The following is a 16,688-nucleotide window of genomic DNA, read 5'->3' on the forward strand; positions in this document are numbered from 1 at the left end:
TTCCATTTTCTTCGCTCCTCCATTTTACTCATCATCTCCTGTGTAACCCATGGTTTTCTTGCTATCTTCTCAACTTTACCAACCAAATCACTGATAGTATCTAACATGCATTCTTTTATATTGTTCCACTGCGCTTCAGCATTTCCGTTTTCACCTTCAATTGCACCGAGTTTCTCTTCTAGGGTCTCTTGCACGCTTTGTCTTTGAGCATATAACTTCTCCACATCCCATCTGGGTCTGCGCTTTCGAAATATTTTAATTTTCTTCAACCTGGTTCGAAACTTGGCAACCAGTAAGTTGTGGTCAGAGTCGATATCTGCCCCAGGAAGCGTCTTCACATCCTTCACACTACTTCTGAATCGATGTTTCACAAGGATGTAGTCCAGCTGATGCCTCCTCCAATCCCCAGGTGCCTTCCATGTGTAAATTCTTCTCCTTGGCTTCTTGAATCAAGTGTTGGTGACAATCAGTCCATAATGGTGAATAAATTTAACGTATGGCTCATAGTATTTAAAAGAATTTTATATATGACTAATTTCCAAGGCATAAATATAGACGTATATTTTGGTTGATTAGATTAAGTGAAAAATTTTGGTCCCTTTAGTAAAATTCTCCTATGCTCTAGCAAATCCAGCTGGCTTTTAATTAACATTGTTTTATCTGCTTCTCTGAAGATATTTGGGCTTTGGCCTCCAGTAACAAAAATTTTCTTACAGAAAATAATAAGTGTGATGTTCGCTATTTAAAAATATTAGCTTCAGTTCTATTGTTGCACGTGAACTGAAATCGTTTAGAGTGTTCAAGATTGCCTTTATGACATCAAATATTCTTTCGTGTAGTTTTATAAATCCTATATAAACACTCTCGGTGTTCCGAGTTGGGGACCCATCTTTCGAGTTATCAATTTTCGAGACAACAAATGTCTTAACAGTATTATAATTGCAATTATAGTTCAGTTGAGGATTCAGTTAAGGAGAGTGAACCAGTGGGCAACGGAAGAGGAAGGATCTTCATTGCTAAGATTCGTTATCAGGAAACGTCGAGTGAATATATTGTAGAGGAACAACCATTTTTGAAAGCTGTAACCAAGTAAAGACTTGTGAAAGCAGACTGAGAAGACAGTGTGGCGTGATTTGTAGTGTGGACATCAGCAATAGTGGTATAGATATTTGTAGTTCCGACCTGTAAGTGGTCAATACAACTATTCACCAATCCAAACCCCACCTATACTCACTAATACACGTGACAATTTTGACTATAGTCACTAATACATATGACTATATATTCACAGGGGATCTGAAATTCTGACTGTGGTGACTATAAAGAAATCTATAATTTTGCCTGTGGTTCTGTATGGGTGTGAAACTTGCTTTCTGACATTAAGGGAGGAACATTAATTGAGGGTGTTTGAGAAGAGGGTGTTAAGGAGAATATTTGGACAGAAGAAGATGAAGTGACAGGAGGTTGGAGAAAACTGCATAATGAGGAGCTTCATAACTTGTACTCTTCTCCAAGTATAATTAGAATGATCAATTCAAGGAGGATGAGGTGGGCAGGGCATGGAGCACGAATGTGGGAGACGAGGAATGCGTATAGGATATTGGTGAGAAAGCCAGAAGGAAAGAGACCACTGGGAAGACTAAGGCGTAGATGGTTAGACTAAATTAAAATGGATCTTAGAGAGACAGGATGGGATGGTATGGATTGGATTGATCTGGCTCAGGATATGGACCAGTGGATGACTCTTGTGAACACGGTAATGAACCTTCGGGTTCCATAAAATGCTGGGAAATTCTTGAGTAGCTGCTGAATTGGTGGCTCCTCCAGAAGGCCTCAGCTCCATAAGTAAGTAAGTAATTAAGTAAGTGACTATGAAGATTATTGTTTTGAATGTGATGATGTCTATTCTGATAGCCTTGGACTCTGAACATGGGAGCAAGATGTTACTCCGAAACGTCGGCATATATCTGTCAAAATTCACTGCGACAAATCATAGAAGAAAATTAGCTCAGAAATTTTATATTCTGAATTATGCTTTAGTAGCGTATTTTTAGATTATAATTACGTAAAATATTTTGCTCTGTTTTTGAGAGTAAATATTCTTGTACTTTGAAACTCAAGTTCGGTATCTGATTAAATTTGCGAAACTGATGTGAATGTTAAAACTGTATTCAAGAATAAATTATCTGAATTGAAGGAACAACGAAATAAACTCCACCAGAATTCCACGCTTAACTCACGCGGCTTACCAAAAACGCCCCATCATCGTGAACAACTACTTGAAGGACTAGACCCAGAGTCTAATGATCCGTCCGTCTCTATTAAAATATCTTTTCGTCAGCCCGTCATCTTCAGTCTAATTCTTCCAGCATTCCTTTCCCTCATGGACCGTAATTCGAACCTCTCTTCGTGGTACGGATCTGGTCCGTTCCTTCGACATGTTCACACCATATACCTGTACAGTCTGATTTTCTATCTGTAATATTGTTACGTTTCTAGTGTGTGGCTATAGACAGGGTTTGAATTGGTGAATAGATTTATTCACCACTTATACACATCACTTGAAACTACAAGTAATGACAGCTTTATCGCTGATTTGCAAATTTTAAAAATCACTAACACACATTAAGTCTTCTCAGACTTCTCTAGTCCTATCCTGGCAACGGATTTTAGCACAGTAATTATAACAGTCTTACTTTAACTGCAGCACACATAAAGTCAACTCTTCTCAGTCTCCCTTGCAGAACTCAACTGAAGAGGTGGCAGTAATTTTCTTTTTTATAACTACATTGTACGGACCGAAGAGAACATAGCGCTTCCAGAAGCAATTTTATTATTGTAGAGGCGCGTTTCCCGATCCGTTGCCTAGAAATTGTTTGCATAGCACCGCTGTCTATACGCTTCTTGCACACGCTAACATATTATTAACTTTTTTCTCCTCTCCAACATTCTTACTCCTTGCTTGATCTCGTTACACATGCTCATTAATGAACTTCGTTAGTCAGTATTTAGTATGCTTCATTACAAAACAAATTACAAATTTATGATATAGTAACACGTCACAGATAGGCACAGACCGAATATTATTTCTTTTTGATTTGTGATGACTGAAAACATATCCGTGACACGAAGCAGAAGTTCCTATCCCCACGTAACTATTTTGAATTGTGTATATGTAATATATATATATATATGATTAATTCTTAGGTTATTTAAGGGCAGCGTTTCATATGTAGGACTATATAGATTATATAATGATGGCGCCGCTTAATAAAAAATTTAAGAAGGAGAAATTTGAGGCTTATTTGAAAGTACGATAATGGAATTATACTTGAGACACTGAAGAAAAACACGAAAAGGCACAAGTAGTATAACAGATTACCCAACAAGGCGTTCGAGCTAGATACTTATTGAAAAATTGCTATTGTCCTGATCAGTTATAAGAGTTTTCGTTTCATGAAACCCAAGTAAATATTTTGAAAATCTGTCAGTCGTCTCCACATTTAAAAAAAAGTAAATGTATCCCTGTAACAGGCCGTGGAGGCCCATAGGTTTGTGAGATGTCGAGGTTCCCACATTTTCTAGACAGTCGGCTCATAGATGGCGGCAAGGCTGTCAGCCCTACGCGCCGACCGCCCTTTACCCCCAAGAATATTCCTGGTACTCATTTCTGTTAGAGACTGAGTCGACCCCAGGGCCATAGTGCGGCTTGAAGGATTAGGTCAATTGAAAAAATCCAATGACCTCATCGGGATTTGAGCTCCCGACCTTCCGGCTTGTAGTAGAGTGCCTCAACCAATTAAGCTACCACATTAGATTCACAAAAATCCACTCTTTAGGCAAAACTAGAACGACTTTGTTGAAACACAACTGTTACTACCTTCATATAGCGGGGTAATTTTGAGAAACTAATAGTTGCTGGCGCCGGTCACGGTAGCCGAGCAGTCTAAGGCATCTACTGTCTTCGCTCGCTCTGAAGCAAGGGTCGTGAGTCCGAATTTCACACAATCCATGGATGTTTGGTGTGTGTATGCTGTTATTCTGTGTTTGTGTTGTTCTGTGTTTAGATAGAGGCCTTGCTACGAGCTGGTCACTCGTCCAAGGAGTCCTTCCGTCTGTAAAAATAATCAATGAAACTGAAAAATCAGCACTATGCTCCACAGCGGGAGCGAGAGAAATAAAAATTGCTATGCTCGTTAACAAATTCCCTGCTTTTCTGGATACCCCAAAGTTTCATCTATGCGTTCACAAGAACAAGTATTGTTCCCTATCCTGAGCCATATTAATCCACTCTAAACACACGCATCCTATTTAGGAGCAACTTTAATATCAGATATATCTTCCCATCTACATTTAGAGCTCTCAAATGAATTCTTTCCTTCATATTTCCAAACTAAAATATGTATGCTACATACCCCTTCCATCTCGTCTCCTTTGATTTGATGTAACATTATATGGGATGTACTCGTATGTATTATATTTTTAACGATCCCTGAAGTATAAAGTACCAAATATTTACAAGTAAATCGCCAAAAGCACCTATTTATCTGAGATACGTAACAATGATTCATGATCCTTGAGTACTTGTGTACGAACTCAGTGAAACTGAACATTGAGGGCAAAAGGAAAAAGTTGCTCATGTGCGTTATGCCTCTATGCTCTTTCACCATTAATTTCACCTCGATTTTCAGCTCGGGCAGTGTAACTTGTCTGAATTCTTGTTTATACTTCGTAATGTGCCTTGTACGTGCTCTGTTTAATGCGTGCAGTGGTGCGCGACACACGTATGGCTTACGGGGAATACCAGAATTCATTTCTTGCAAAGTAAATAATATGATACCTATTGTTCCGCCTTATTTAGAATTGTCTGCAGTAAACGTGACCGCATGCTGCGCACGCGCGTCGGTGGAGCGGGGTGGCCGCAACCATCAATTGTCCCAGCAACAGTCAATCACATCTCCCAAACACTGTTTCGTGAGCAGCATGACGGGCCAGTAATATGCTAGTCTCCAATTCGATACATCTTTATATTTTAAGCGTTGACTTCCCTACAGTTACAAGAAGAATCAATTCTGGAAATCTTAATTATCATTCCATTTAAAAAGTGTTATCCACTTTAGAATTACAGATCAAGTTATACAAAACAATAACTTTACAACTTATTTTGTATCATTTTGAGACATGGTCTCTTACATTAGCGGCATCAAATTCAGTTACACATGCTCGAAAATAAAGTAAGAGCTAAAACGTACAGCTGTTCCTGTGGTTAACTAATTAAGCTCTACGCCATGAAGACGTATGGTGGAGTGGATGTATAGATCCACGTATTCTTGACCTCGGCACTAGTTGGAGGTGAGTGGTCAGCTTCATGCCATGGTCGCTTTATCCTCCGGGAAAGAGACCCTGGTGCCCACTAGATAAGGGGCTGGGTGAGTTCCAGAACCGATCTTGATGATGTGAGGAAGAGGAAATTCTTGACACTACCGAGATTCGAACTCCGACACCTCTGTCTTCCAGCCCGTAGCCAGTTACTGTACCGATTTCACTAACCCGACTCCCCCAAAAAGAGTACTAAAAATGTTGGGACGCGAAAGGACCGAGTTACTATTATGACTGGAAATTAGAACAGTATATGGAGGAATTTTTCACATTTAATCCCAAAGTGGCCCTTTTCTCTGGTAGTAACATACAGAAGATTGAAAGAAGCTGGTTGGAAGAAAGAAGCAAATCTATGGGAACGAGATTGCTTGGAAGGTTGAGGATGTAGGAGAACGATCAAGATTAAATAGCTATTTCTTCTCTGACATAACGCCGTATAGACCGGGTAAAGTCAAGCAATGTTTCGGAGGAACATATCGGCTTTATAGACTTTAAAGGATTCTGAAGATGGTGTATGCCGTACAGAACTATAAGGCTTATTTTGGACTCTATCCATCGTCTGGTATATATAAGACAAAAAACCACAACGTTTCGGAGACTGGATCTGTCTCCGTCCTCAGGTGGATGGGTCAAGATGTACCTACTCAGTTGGGCCCGTTAGAAAGAGCTAGTCCCAATCAATGGACATCGGCTTTATGTTTAGGGTCGCAGAGTAACCCAAGAAAGAAGGCAGCACAAAACACTTAACAAGCAGAAGTTGCAAATATTCCTCGGAATCTTGGGTTGAATTTCATCTGACTACAAGGAATTATGTACCAGAAGATAGAATACTCTGCAATTGCCTCTGTGGGGACCTAAAATCCTGGCGTCATTATGAGTGATTAGAGGGAGAAGTCGGCTCAATTCCTTGCTAACAACGTAGAAAATTTAAACGAATTAGAGGAAAGGTTAGTATAATGACAAACTTATAGCGGAATTGTAAAGAATTGCCAAAACGTCGTGTATCTAAATTGTATCAATGGGCAACACCCATTATAACAGTGGTGTAATATCATCTACGTACTATAACCAATTTAGGGACCTGAGTTCGAATTGAATGAAATGAAGCTAAAAACAAATATACAATTCTTGTATAATTTCAGGCATAACAACAGAAGGTACAACCATACGTGTGCTAGTGCAGCACTGATGTGTAGAAGGAAATGACGTCAGCAGAGCCTGAGCGGTCTAGTGAGAGGATCCGTTGATGGCATTTGTCGTCTGCAGTTGACAATGGGGAAATTCACTCTTGAAAAGAAAGTTGTTTGAAGTGGATGGAGTTTGTTCAGTGTTTTGTTTCCTACATTTCTTTTTTCTTAAGTATTATTGAAGGTGGAATATTTTAAGACACATTAGCGAGCCAATGAGACATCCAAGTGTCATAAAATAGCAATTTACAAATGTTTCTTGTTGTGAAGTGAATTCGAAAGGAACTTTCTCTCCGCAATGTTCCGATGAGACGAGTTGAAGAAATACCTGGGCCTAAATTGTTACATTAGGTTTTGTGATATTAGTATTAAATAAGCTGTATTGTGCATTATACAGAAATCATTCAATCATGTACTTAAATTGTTTCTTTGGCGTTAATAAAATCATTTCGTTTATGCCCATATTTTACTGACCTTTAAAGTGTCATTAATATTAAAGGAAAATTTCTGATAATCTCATAATGAACGAGTAGTATGCCGTTAGGTATCGCTCAAATTCCTAATTCAGATTTAATCTTTCAGCGGAATGACGTCACAGAATCAGAGCCACTGAAACTTTAAAGAGAGATGGCCTTTGAATACACATAAATTCTATTAAACTCTTCTTAAAGAACTCGATTCGTCGAATTCGAGTTTCTCGTATATTATTATTCGTAAATAATGAAAATAACCTGTTAAGAGTAACATGAAATATGAAACAGATATTCTGAATTGTAGCACAAACACTGACAGTAGGTTGCAGTCAAATCGAAACATCTACAGAGAGGCCACTTTAGCCTCAAGTACTTGAAGTGACTGAGAAAATGCACGTCACACATCAGCGTGATTTGTAACCCAGCGTTTCGTGGGCGATGTGACATGCTCTTTAAACGTCTGTGCTTCATATTTCAAGACTCATTAACTTAATAGGTGGAGTATATTCCTCCTTATGAAGCCAAGAGTTACTAAACGAATCAAAAAATTTTTCGGCTTTCATGGTACAAGATATTTTATTGTCATATTCACAATTGTTCCCAAGTAGTCTCTATCCCGAGCCAGATTTTTCTAATCCACATCCTTACAATTTATTCCTGTAGGACATATCAGCCGTCCATCTATAAGCAAATGTCCCAGGTGACAGTGGATGTCACCGTGACTTCTTCAGTGTTTTTCCATAGTAACTTACGTTTATGATAGAATAGCATATCTTTAAAAAAATAATTCAATTTTTGTGTTAATATTTGGTTAATTTCCTTCTTTCAATTTTGATTTCTATATAAAAATCCAGGAGCAGGGAGGGTCAGTTTTGCCCCCTGTCGCTGCCTACGAAAGTGCACTCTCCCCTTAAGAATTTTTGAATGAATTTGTATATACTTTTCTAAACTCTCCCAAATGTGCCACATTCTTCCATAATCCCATCCTAAACCCCATAAAAAAATAAACTCCGTGGCCTTTAGTCCACAAGCAAACTATACCGACCGAGCGGCCACCGCTTGTCGGCGAAGTTAGTGTCAACTTTAGTGGCTAGAGTGTATGGCATGGTCAGAGCAACAAATCCCCACGGAGTTAATCTTCGTTTTGTAGACCGGACCCGCTATTTTCTTAAAATTGCTCATCAGTTAACGTCACGAGGCTGAGTGGATCCCATTCCAGACCCACTAATTCTCAGAAGAACTAGTAGAGCCGGGAATATAACCCGGGACCTCTGGATCTGTAACCAGGAACTCTGAACACTAGACCACAGAAGCGATCCCTAAAACTCATCACACTAATAATATTTACCCTTTTAAATTAGGAGTAGATTTATATTGCATTCCTGTGCATTACTAATGCGCAAATTTATGAGCTACAGCTGTTACTCTATAATGTGACCAGAAAAAGAACACCATGTAGATTTTTGAATGCCAAGTGAAGAGTGCTGGTCGAGTTATTTCTCGATGTACACGAACATAACTCTTCCTCCTATTGACTCAACGGGGGGAAAAAAGAGCACTCGGGAACAAGGTCTGGCGCAGGATGAGATAGGTGCGGAGAGAATGGTGACAAATGACGGACACGCTGCAAAGCAGTGCTTGTCACCCGCTGTCATAGCGGAACATGGCACCGCCCGGGTGCGATCCACTGCAATCGTTATTTTTATCCATTATATCATCGCATGAAAAATATGACGACAAGTATCGCTTACTTCACTAAACTTCACTGACTTACGAATCACAGATTCACCAAGACCTCACGTGATCTGTTATCGAGTACAATGGAATAACAGCGCCACAGAACTCCCTGGCTTCCTGAATTGAGGGAACCCCCTGGGTAAAGAAACAGACCTGGAAAATATTTTAATAATATTCAGTGATATAAACTCCGTCCTAAGTGCAACAATATATTGTAGGTCTTTCGTCTTGCTTTCTTCTACACTACATGTTTCGGCCGCAAACGGCCGTCATCAGGTGTATACACTCACGTAGCTGTTACACGCACCCAGTTTAAAACTAAAAACATACAGGTCTTCCCAATTGTTCCCTTCGTCGCTGCTAACAGGATCTAATTCGCTGATATTTGTCTGATTCGTACTTCATCTTTGTCACCCACACACGTCAATTTTGACCTTCATGAACTGGCACTTTTAAAATCTTCAGTTCCAATTTTAAAAATTCTTTTAAATTTTTTTCCCCCTACAATTTAAAATTTAAAATTCTCAGGGTTATTCGCCCCACGTCTATAGTGCTGCAGCGGCTACTTCTTGTTTTCAGCACTGTTCAGGTGTTATTCTGTGTAGGCTTCCTGTGTGTGTGCGTGCCGCCACTTATCTTTACTACCTTTAAGACTTACAATAAATTGTTGCACTTAGGACGGAGTTTATATCATATATCGTATAGAGTGCAACAGGATGCTTAAATATAATATTGTAAATATTCAGTGAGTTCAATATTAATAAAAATAATGTACATAGATATAAGTGTGTAGATCTATTAATAGACAGAACTTGACAGAATTTACATACGGTTATTCTGCCACAATCCAAAACAATGTCTAGTACCTTCTATTTTTGCTTTTAACTACGTACGATTAATCGTCTTTCTTTTATTCTGTGTTATTTTATGACAGCGTAAATATATATTTGAATGGAAGGGTGACAGTTAAGTGATAAATTAGAAGAAATTTGGAAGGAAGCAATCATGAGCCAAGCTATATAGTATTTCAACATTTTCCTGGAGGGACTGAGAAAATCCACAAAAAAGTCTTGGGAGCCGATTCCCTGGTCGAGATTCGAAGAGAGTACGTCTGAATACTCGTATAAGACGTCACCTCAAAGCCAATTCTATAGGTTATAAATATCATCTTAAAGAAACAATAATAATAGACCCTTAAATATAAAAATGTTAACAATAATTCACGAAAGAATGGGTCATTTCCAAACCCGTTTCTCCTGCAAAGTATGTTTTCCGGTTTAACGCTTCTTTCCAATATCACATCCCGATATTATTTCGAAATTAGATTTTGTTACATTTGCTCTACTAGGAAATTTATAGATTTCAGTAGTACTGTGTTCCATAATTCAAGTTAAAACATTTCAAATTTAGCTAATAAATCTATGTAGATCCAAATTTCATCCACAAGGAGATGTGTGCAACAGATTTTCTTGTTAGAAAATTACAACTATTTTAAGGTTCAGTTATCAGTACGTAAGGGGCATAAAGGTCTACCTCTTTTAGTTGAAAACATAGCTGCATGTTTTCATGTAAAACCGACACCTCCCTGATTATGTTACTGAAAAGAGGATTACAAAATTTCAGTCACCGTGAATCTTGCTGTATCGCCATGTAATTAGACGCAACGCAAATTACCAGAACTACTTAGAGAAGAGCTCCGACTTCGTACAGCTATTATCTTAAATTCGAAATAAACAATTTACATCACAAAGCAGACCAGATTAAGTAGACTGTTGCATCACTGAATATAAAGATGGTTATCTCGTGTTTTAATTTGTTCTCTTCACCAGGTATTATTGCGACTATTGAATTAAGGAGCACGAAGAGGAGAAACATGTACCATACAAGGGGAATGTGAGAAATGTTGATAAAACTGTGGTCCGAATACCTGTGGAAGAAAAACAATTAATTGCATCTTAAATTATTATGATGCGAAAATGTCGGATATGTTCAACTAGCTTAGAATAGGGTCTAATGGCGAGCTTTTGTGAATACGGTAATGAATCTTTGTAGTCCTTAAAATACGGAGAACTTCATGATTAGCTGGAAAACTATTAGTTTCTCGTGGAGGGTTTTGCTACATGGAATTAGTATTTCAGATACATAATCTTTATGATTTATGAAAAGTATGTGATGATGAGAATATTTTGACCCAAGGGAGGAGAATTAATAAGTGCCTGAAGAAAATTGCACAGTGCGGAGTTTCGTAACTTGTAATGTTCATAAAAGATAATTAGAATGGTCAAGACAAGGAGGAGGAGCTGGGCAGGGCATGAAGTACGCATGGGTGAGAGGAGGAATTCATATAGGTTTTCGATAAGAAAACCGAAAAGAAAAACACTAGAGAGATCTTGACGCAGATGTGAGAATCCTAGAGAAAACAAATGTGGACTGAAATTATCTGGCTGAGGTTAGAGACATGACGGGCTCTTGTGAACGCAGCAATGAACCTTAAGTTTCCTCAAAATATTAGGAATTTCTTGAGTGTTTACGTAATTTTTTACTTCTCAAGAAGAGCTAGGCTCCATGGAGTTAGTAAGGCTTATCTCTGCATTATTCTGCTTTAAATTTCTGTTATGGTCTCTGCAAGAAAGGAGTTCAAATGTTCCACATGTTACCGTGCACATTCCAGAACTGATCTCAGACAACAGGTGCCCATTATCCCAATCATAAGGATTACAACAAGATGACGAGGAAGAAGAAGAAGATAAAAAACTGCATAATACCATAGCAAGCATTACAACAGCAAGACAGCCTCTGCTCACTTCCCTTACACACACTGCGTATATTACTTCATAAATTGCCTTCGCAGTCCATTACCAACGTAAAGCAAATCGTAATGAATAAGATTCTTCTAAGTTAATTGTTTCTACATAAAGAATATTGTAATCATTTTATTCTGCGGTGAGCGAGATACTCAATTTATAGTAATAATATGGCTGGAGCAATTTCCTCCCTGTTCTACAATACTCTCAAAATATCTCCTTCTTCCTCAATCAGCTTATGAATCTAAGTACCACGTAGAAGACATAGCGAACATCATGAAGTTCGCAGCTCTATTTATATCTCTTTCTCTCTCTCTCTCACACACACACACACACACGCAAGCACGCACACACACAAACAAATAGAAACAAACCCCGTGGTTTTATTCCGCAAGCGAACTATACCGACCGAGCGACCGCAGCTGGTCGGCGAAGATAGTGCCAAATTTAGCAGATAGAGGGTGTCAACAGGTCAGCGCAACGAATCCCCACGGCCGTAAATTTCGGTTTTCCGGACCGGAGCCGCTGTTTCTTTGAAATAGCTCCTCAATTATCATCACGAGCCTGAGTGGACCCCGTTCCAGACCAACTACTTATCAGAAAAAATCTGGTAGCGACCGGAATCGAATCCGGACTTCTGGATCTGTAGCCAGGAACTCTAACCACTAGACCACAGAGGTGGTGGCGTGCAGTTTAAAAGTCGGAATATCTAAGTAAGAGTTGGCGTCCATTACTAGACAACGGCTTGTTAAACACATGGACGGGATAACAATCTGTTGTCTACCAATGGAAGCCCACTCTAACTCAGATATTCCGACTTTTAGGCGGCACGCCACAATATGATATACGTGGGTATGCTGAAAAGTAATGCACACATGCTTGTATAGCGCGAAGAAAAACAAATAGCAAGATCGGGCAAAAAGTACATTAAAGTACAATTCTTAAGTTTCAAAAGCATATATGTATTATTCAACATAGTCACCATTAAGGCTAACACATTTCTCCCAGCGTGTAACAAGTTTTTTCATTCCGTCACTGAAAAATTCTTCCGACTTTTCTCGAATCCAGGACTTGACAGCTGCCTTCACCTCATCGTCCGAGGTGTAATGATTACCCTTGAGGTCTCTCTTGAGTAGAGGAAAAAAATAAAAATCGCAAGGCGCAAGATCGGGGGAATAAGGAGGGTGTGGAATCGGTTCAAACTGCAGGTTTCGCAGAGCCTCTTCGGTTGCGCGCGAGGTGTGTGGACGAGCGTTGTCATGTTGCAAGATTATTGACGCCAGGCTGCCTCTAACACGACAAACTCGACGCCGGATGTGTTTTAGAGTCTTTATGTACTAAGAAGAATTTACCGTTGCCCCTCGTTCCAGAAAATCGGTCACATAAACTCGGTGAGCATCCCAAAACACAGTCAAAAGAAGTTTTTTGGCGGATGGTTGTGTTTTGAACTTTTTCGCCTGAGGAGAAGACGGATGTCGATATTCAGCGCCCTGTCTTTTCCGGGTCGTAACGATGGACCCATGACTCGTCCCCCGTCACAATATTCAAAAGAAAGTCGTCTCCTTCGTCTTCATCAACAGTTATGGCTTTTCCAGTCTCGCAACTACGAAATTTTATTGCCCATCGATTTACAGTAGACCTATCAACAGCATCTTCGCCATAAGCAGCCTTTAAACGACGATGAATCTCAGTAGGAGTCACTTTTTCAGCAGTTAAAAATTCGATAACAGCACGCTGTTTAACTCGCGTTGACATAGCACTAGAACACGTCTCCATACTTCCGCTTCTCGAAATACACTGGATGAACGCAACGACCTAAAACCTGCGCATGCGTATTGAGGGGGAATGTTACTTCCACATGCCACCTGGAGCGCTTCTGAAGGTAATTTCTTTCGCGCTCTACAAGCATGTGTGCATTACTTTTCAGCCTACCTACTAAATTAGTGTGACAGTAAGTGGAAAATTTTCTGGGGTATTATCTAGGTAATATAGGAAAAAAATAACATTACATTTCGGTGTATTTTAATATTACATTAAGCATTAAGAGATTGGAACATCACGATGTGGACAGACGACTTGTATTATGAGTCTAAACGTTGGATGGTCTTAGCTGTGATACTTGTGATCCACACTGAATAAGCAACCTGACAGAGCGTAGCTAAGCTGCTATGAGCGTGGTTTTTTTATTCAATATTTCCACACGGATATCTCGACAATGCCTGCACATAAGTTACGAAAGCTTCATTTCACGACATCCACGTTTCAGGACCTATGTGGGTAATTGTAACACGTCACACTTTGTAGCTTAATGTTATCAATTGAAATAATTAAACAAATAAAGGAAAGATTGTCAGGCGAACTTGAATGTCCCTGACGGTCATGGGTCTCTCTGTTTCAGGGGCATTGCTAAAGCCGGCGAACCCAACAACTTACTCCCTCAGACGCCAGGAGCGCTCTACATGGACCCAGCAGTTCACCTCATACTCCGGCGAAAGCAGAGGCGCTTAGTTCGGGAGAACCCCGGCGTCTTAGTAGCAGTTGCCAAAGGCGCCAACCAGGCCATTCAAGAATGCCAGTTCCAGTTTCGTAACCGGCGATGGAATTGTTCCACAAGAAATTTTCTCCGTGGCAAAAATCTGTTTGGAAAAATTGTTGACAGAGGTAAGTTCATAGTTTTCTAGGCTGTGTATAGGTATATGTGAGTATGTATATTTATAAACGTAATCTCTATTATATCTCTGTAACCTAGTATCAGCAATTAACTCTTCGACAGACTTTTGCTAGAAGTTGCAGGAAATTTCCACCTTTCGTTAAAATCATAAAGAATAAAGGACGTTTATATGAAGATGCATATTCTTTTGTGGGGAAATGCGGGGCGTGACTGGGTAATTATATATTAGACCGAAATATTCCAATAAATAAAATGTATGATTTATGTCCGATACGCTGTCTTCATAAGTCTTTTTCGAGACATATTGCCACGTGTATGGAAATAGGCGTGACGAAAATAACGAGTTCTAGTTCGGATAAGTGGATTTATTAGCACTTCGTTTACAATCTCTCTTAATTACAATTAATACAACACTATCGCTGATTTATATACACTTTCCAGTTCACCGTTGCACATGCAGTAATATTCTCCGTCTTCGTTAGTCGTCTCCTGGCAACGGATCTCAACGTAGGGACTAGCACTACAAATCACTCTGGAACTTCGGGATTCAACTAAAAATCCTCTGGGCTCCTCTTAGCCGCAAGCGGAATCGTGTTATATAGCCGCGGCACGGGCAACGCAGAAAACACATTCTACTTTTGCGTAGCGCAGACCACACAGCAAACTAAGTGTCGTGATAGCTAAGCACTGTTGGGTTGTGACGTCATAGCGCCTGCGGGGAATTGTGTTTATCGGGCAGTTTGACTAGAAGCGGGTTGCATAACACTGTTGTTCCATCGTTGCGTGGGTGTATTACTTAGAAACGGTTGTTTCTGTGGCTTAACCGTTATTTCATGGAGCAAATACGACACTATATNGAGAACTTTTTAGAGGATCACAGAGATCACAGAGGTGGTTATTAAGCGCCATATCTTCTGGGCTATGACAACGTGTAGTCCGCTGAAAGTCAATCGACGTTCGGGACGAAAAATCCAAGTAATTAAAAACTGAGTAAACCAAGAAAGAAATCAGTGTGAAGCAGAGAATTTTGACTGTTTCACGGTGATAAATTTCAATTTTCAACCATAGTGACCCATAATAAACCCCACTTCACTTAAAGCCATTATTGAATTTCTGCATGTACGGTACAGGAGGAGTGCATATAGGATATTGGCAGGAAAGCAGGAAGGAAAAAGACCACTAGGAAGTCGAAAAAGTAGGTGCTTGAACAATATTAAAATGGATCTTAGAGAGATAGAATGGGATGGTATGGATTGGTTTCATCTAGCTCAGGATATGGACCAGTGAAGGGATCTTGTGCACACGGTAATGAACCTTCGGCTTCCATAAAATGTTGGGAAGTTCTTAAGTAACTGCATAAGTGGCGGCTCCTCAAGAAGGGCCCAGCTCCTTGAGTGAGTGAGTGAGTGAGTGAGTGATGACATAAATCGCTAATCGGATATTGTAGGCAGGTCGGATATAAGCTTAATATGCTGTAAAAATTACCGTTCATCAACTTTGTGTTCTGCGTTGTGGATTACTAAGTTATTTCTGTGCTTAAGTAATTAAACACCACGCCATGAAGACGTACGGGGGAGTGGATGCATAGATCTACGTTTTCTTGACCCCGGTACTAGTTGGAGGTGAGTGGTCAGCTTCATGCCCCGTCCGCTTTACTCCCTTCAAAGATCATCCGGCACCCATTGGATAAGAGGTTGGTTGTGCCCCAGATCCCGTCTGGACGAGATGAAGAAGAGAAAATTCTTGACCCTATCGGGACTCGAACTCCGACTCCTCGGTCATCCAGTCCGTAGCCAGTCGTTATAACGACTACGCTATCCCGGTTCAGAGTTTTGATTACACAGTTTCCAAAATTTTGATCGGGTCTTACATGTTGTGAAAGAAGCTACGAAGAAAATTCATTGCTTATAATTTTCAATAAGGGTTAAAACTACTGAATTTATGAACTGTAGATATTTCTAGAATTATGTTTACAATTTTATAGCATTTTGTTCAATGCTTATTTCAGTTCCCACTGAAAAGGGTAGTGTAACCTCTTGGCAAATGAACTGCTGTAAGAAATCAGGCCACAGATACGAGTATATAAGTACAGGAACTTTAAGAATAAAAGCAACAGGGTAAGAGGCAGACTTACGTCCATCTGTTCTACAAGCAAAGTAAACATCTGTTCTGAAGTAAAACTGGATTTGCTTGGGCAATTGTGACAACTAATCCTGCTATTGTCCAAATGTTGTCCTGTAATGGGTACTAATATTTCACCCCCTTATTATGTAAATGGATGTTCATTGGAAGTTGTGTTGTTGTGAATTGACATTTTACGTGGCTATTGAGACCTCAGGGCTTCGGATAGTTCAGCCTCACAAAAACCGGACAAGGAAAAAGTTACATGCAAAAACATTGCGTAGAGATAGGAAAAATAAAGCGTATTATTTGAATA

General features: G+C 39.6%; 2 protein-coding genes across 2 annotated transcripts in view; one reads left to right on the forward strand and one right to left on the reverse strand.

The window, feature by feature from the left end:
* LOC111861257 (protein Wnt-4) overlaps window positions 1–16,688 on the reverse strand; it is a 298,516-nt gene that overhangs the window by 145,640 nt on the left and 136,188 nt on the right. The gene's annotated exons all lie outside the window — the stretch shown is intronic.
* LOC111861258 (protein wingless) overlaps window positions 1–16,688 on the forward strand; it is an 89,852-nt gene that overhangs the window by 19,201 nt on the left and 53,963 nt on the right. Inside the window, exon 2 of the mRNA XM_023845674.2 lies at window positions 13,979–14,241. Within this exon, the coding sequence (XP_023701442.1) occupies window positions 13,979–14,241 (263 nt within the window). The remainder of the gene's footprint in view (window positions 1–13,978; window positions 14,242–16,688) is intronic.

Source organism: Cryptotermes secundus, unplaced genomic scaffold (assembly GCF_002891405.2).
Source record: "Cryptotermes secundus unplaced genomic scaffold, Csec_1.0 scaffold68, whole genome shotgun sequence".
In the NCBI taxonomy this organism is placed as follows: Eukaryota; Metazoa; Arthropoda; class Insecta; order Blattodea; family Kalotermitidae; genus Cryptotermes; species Cryptotermes secundus.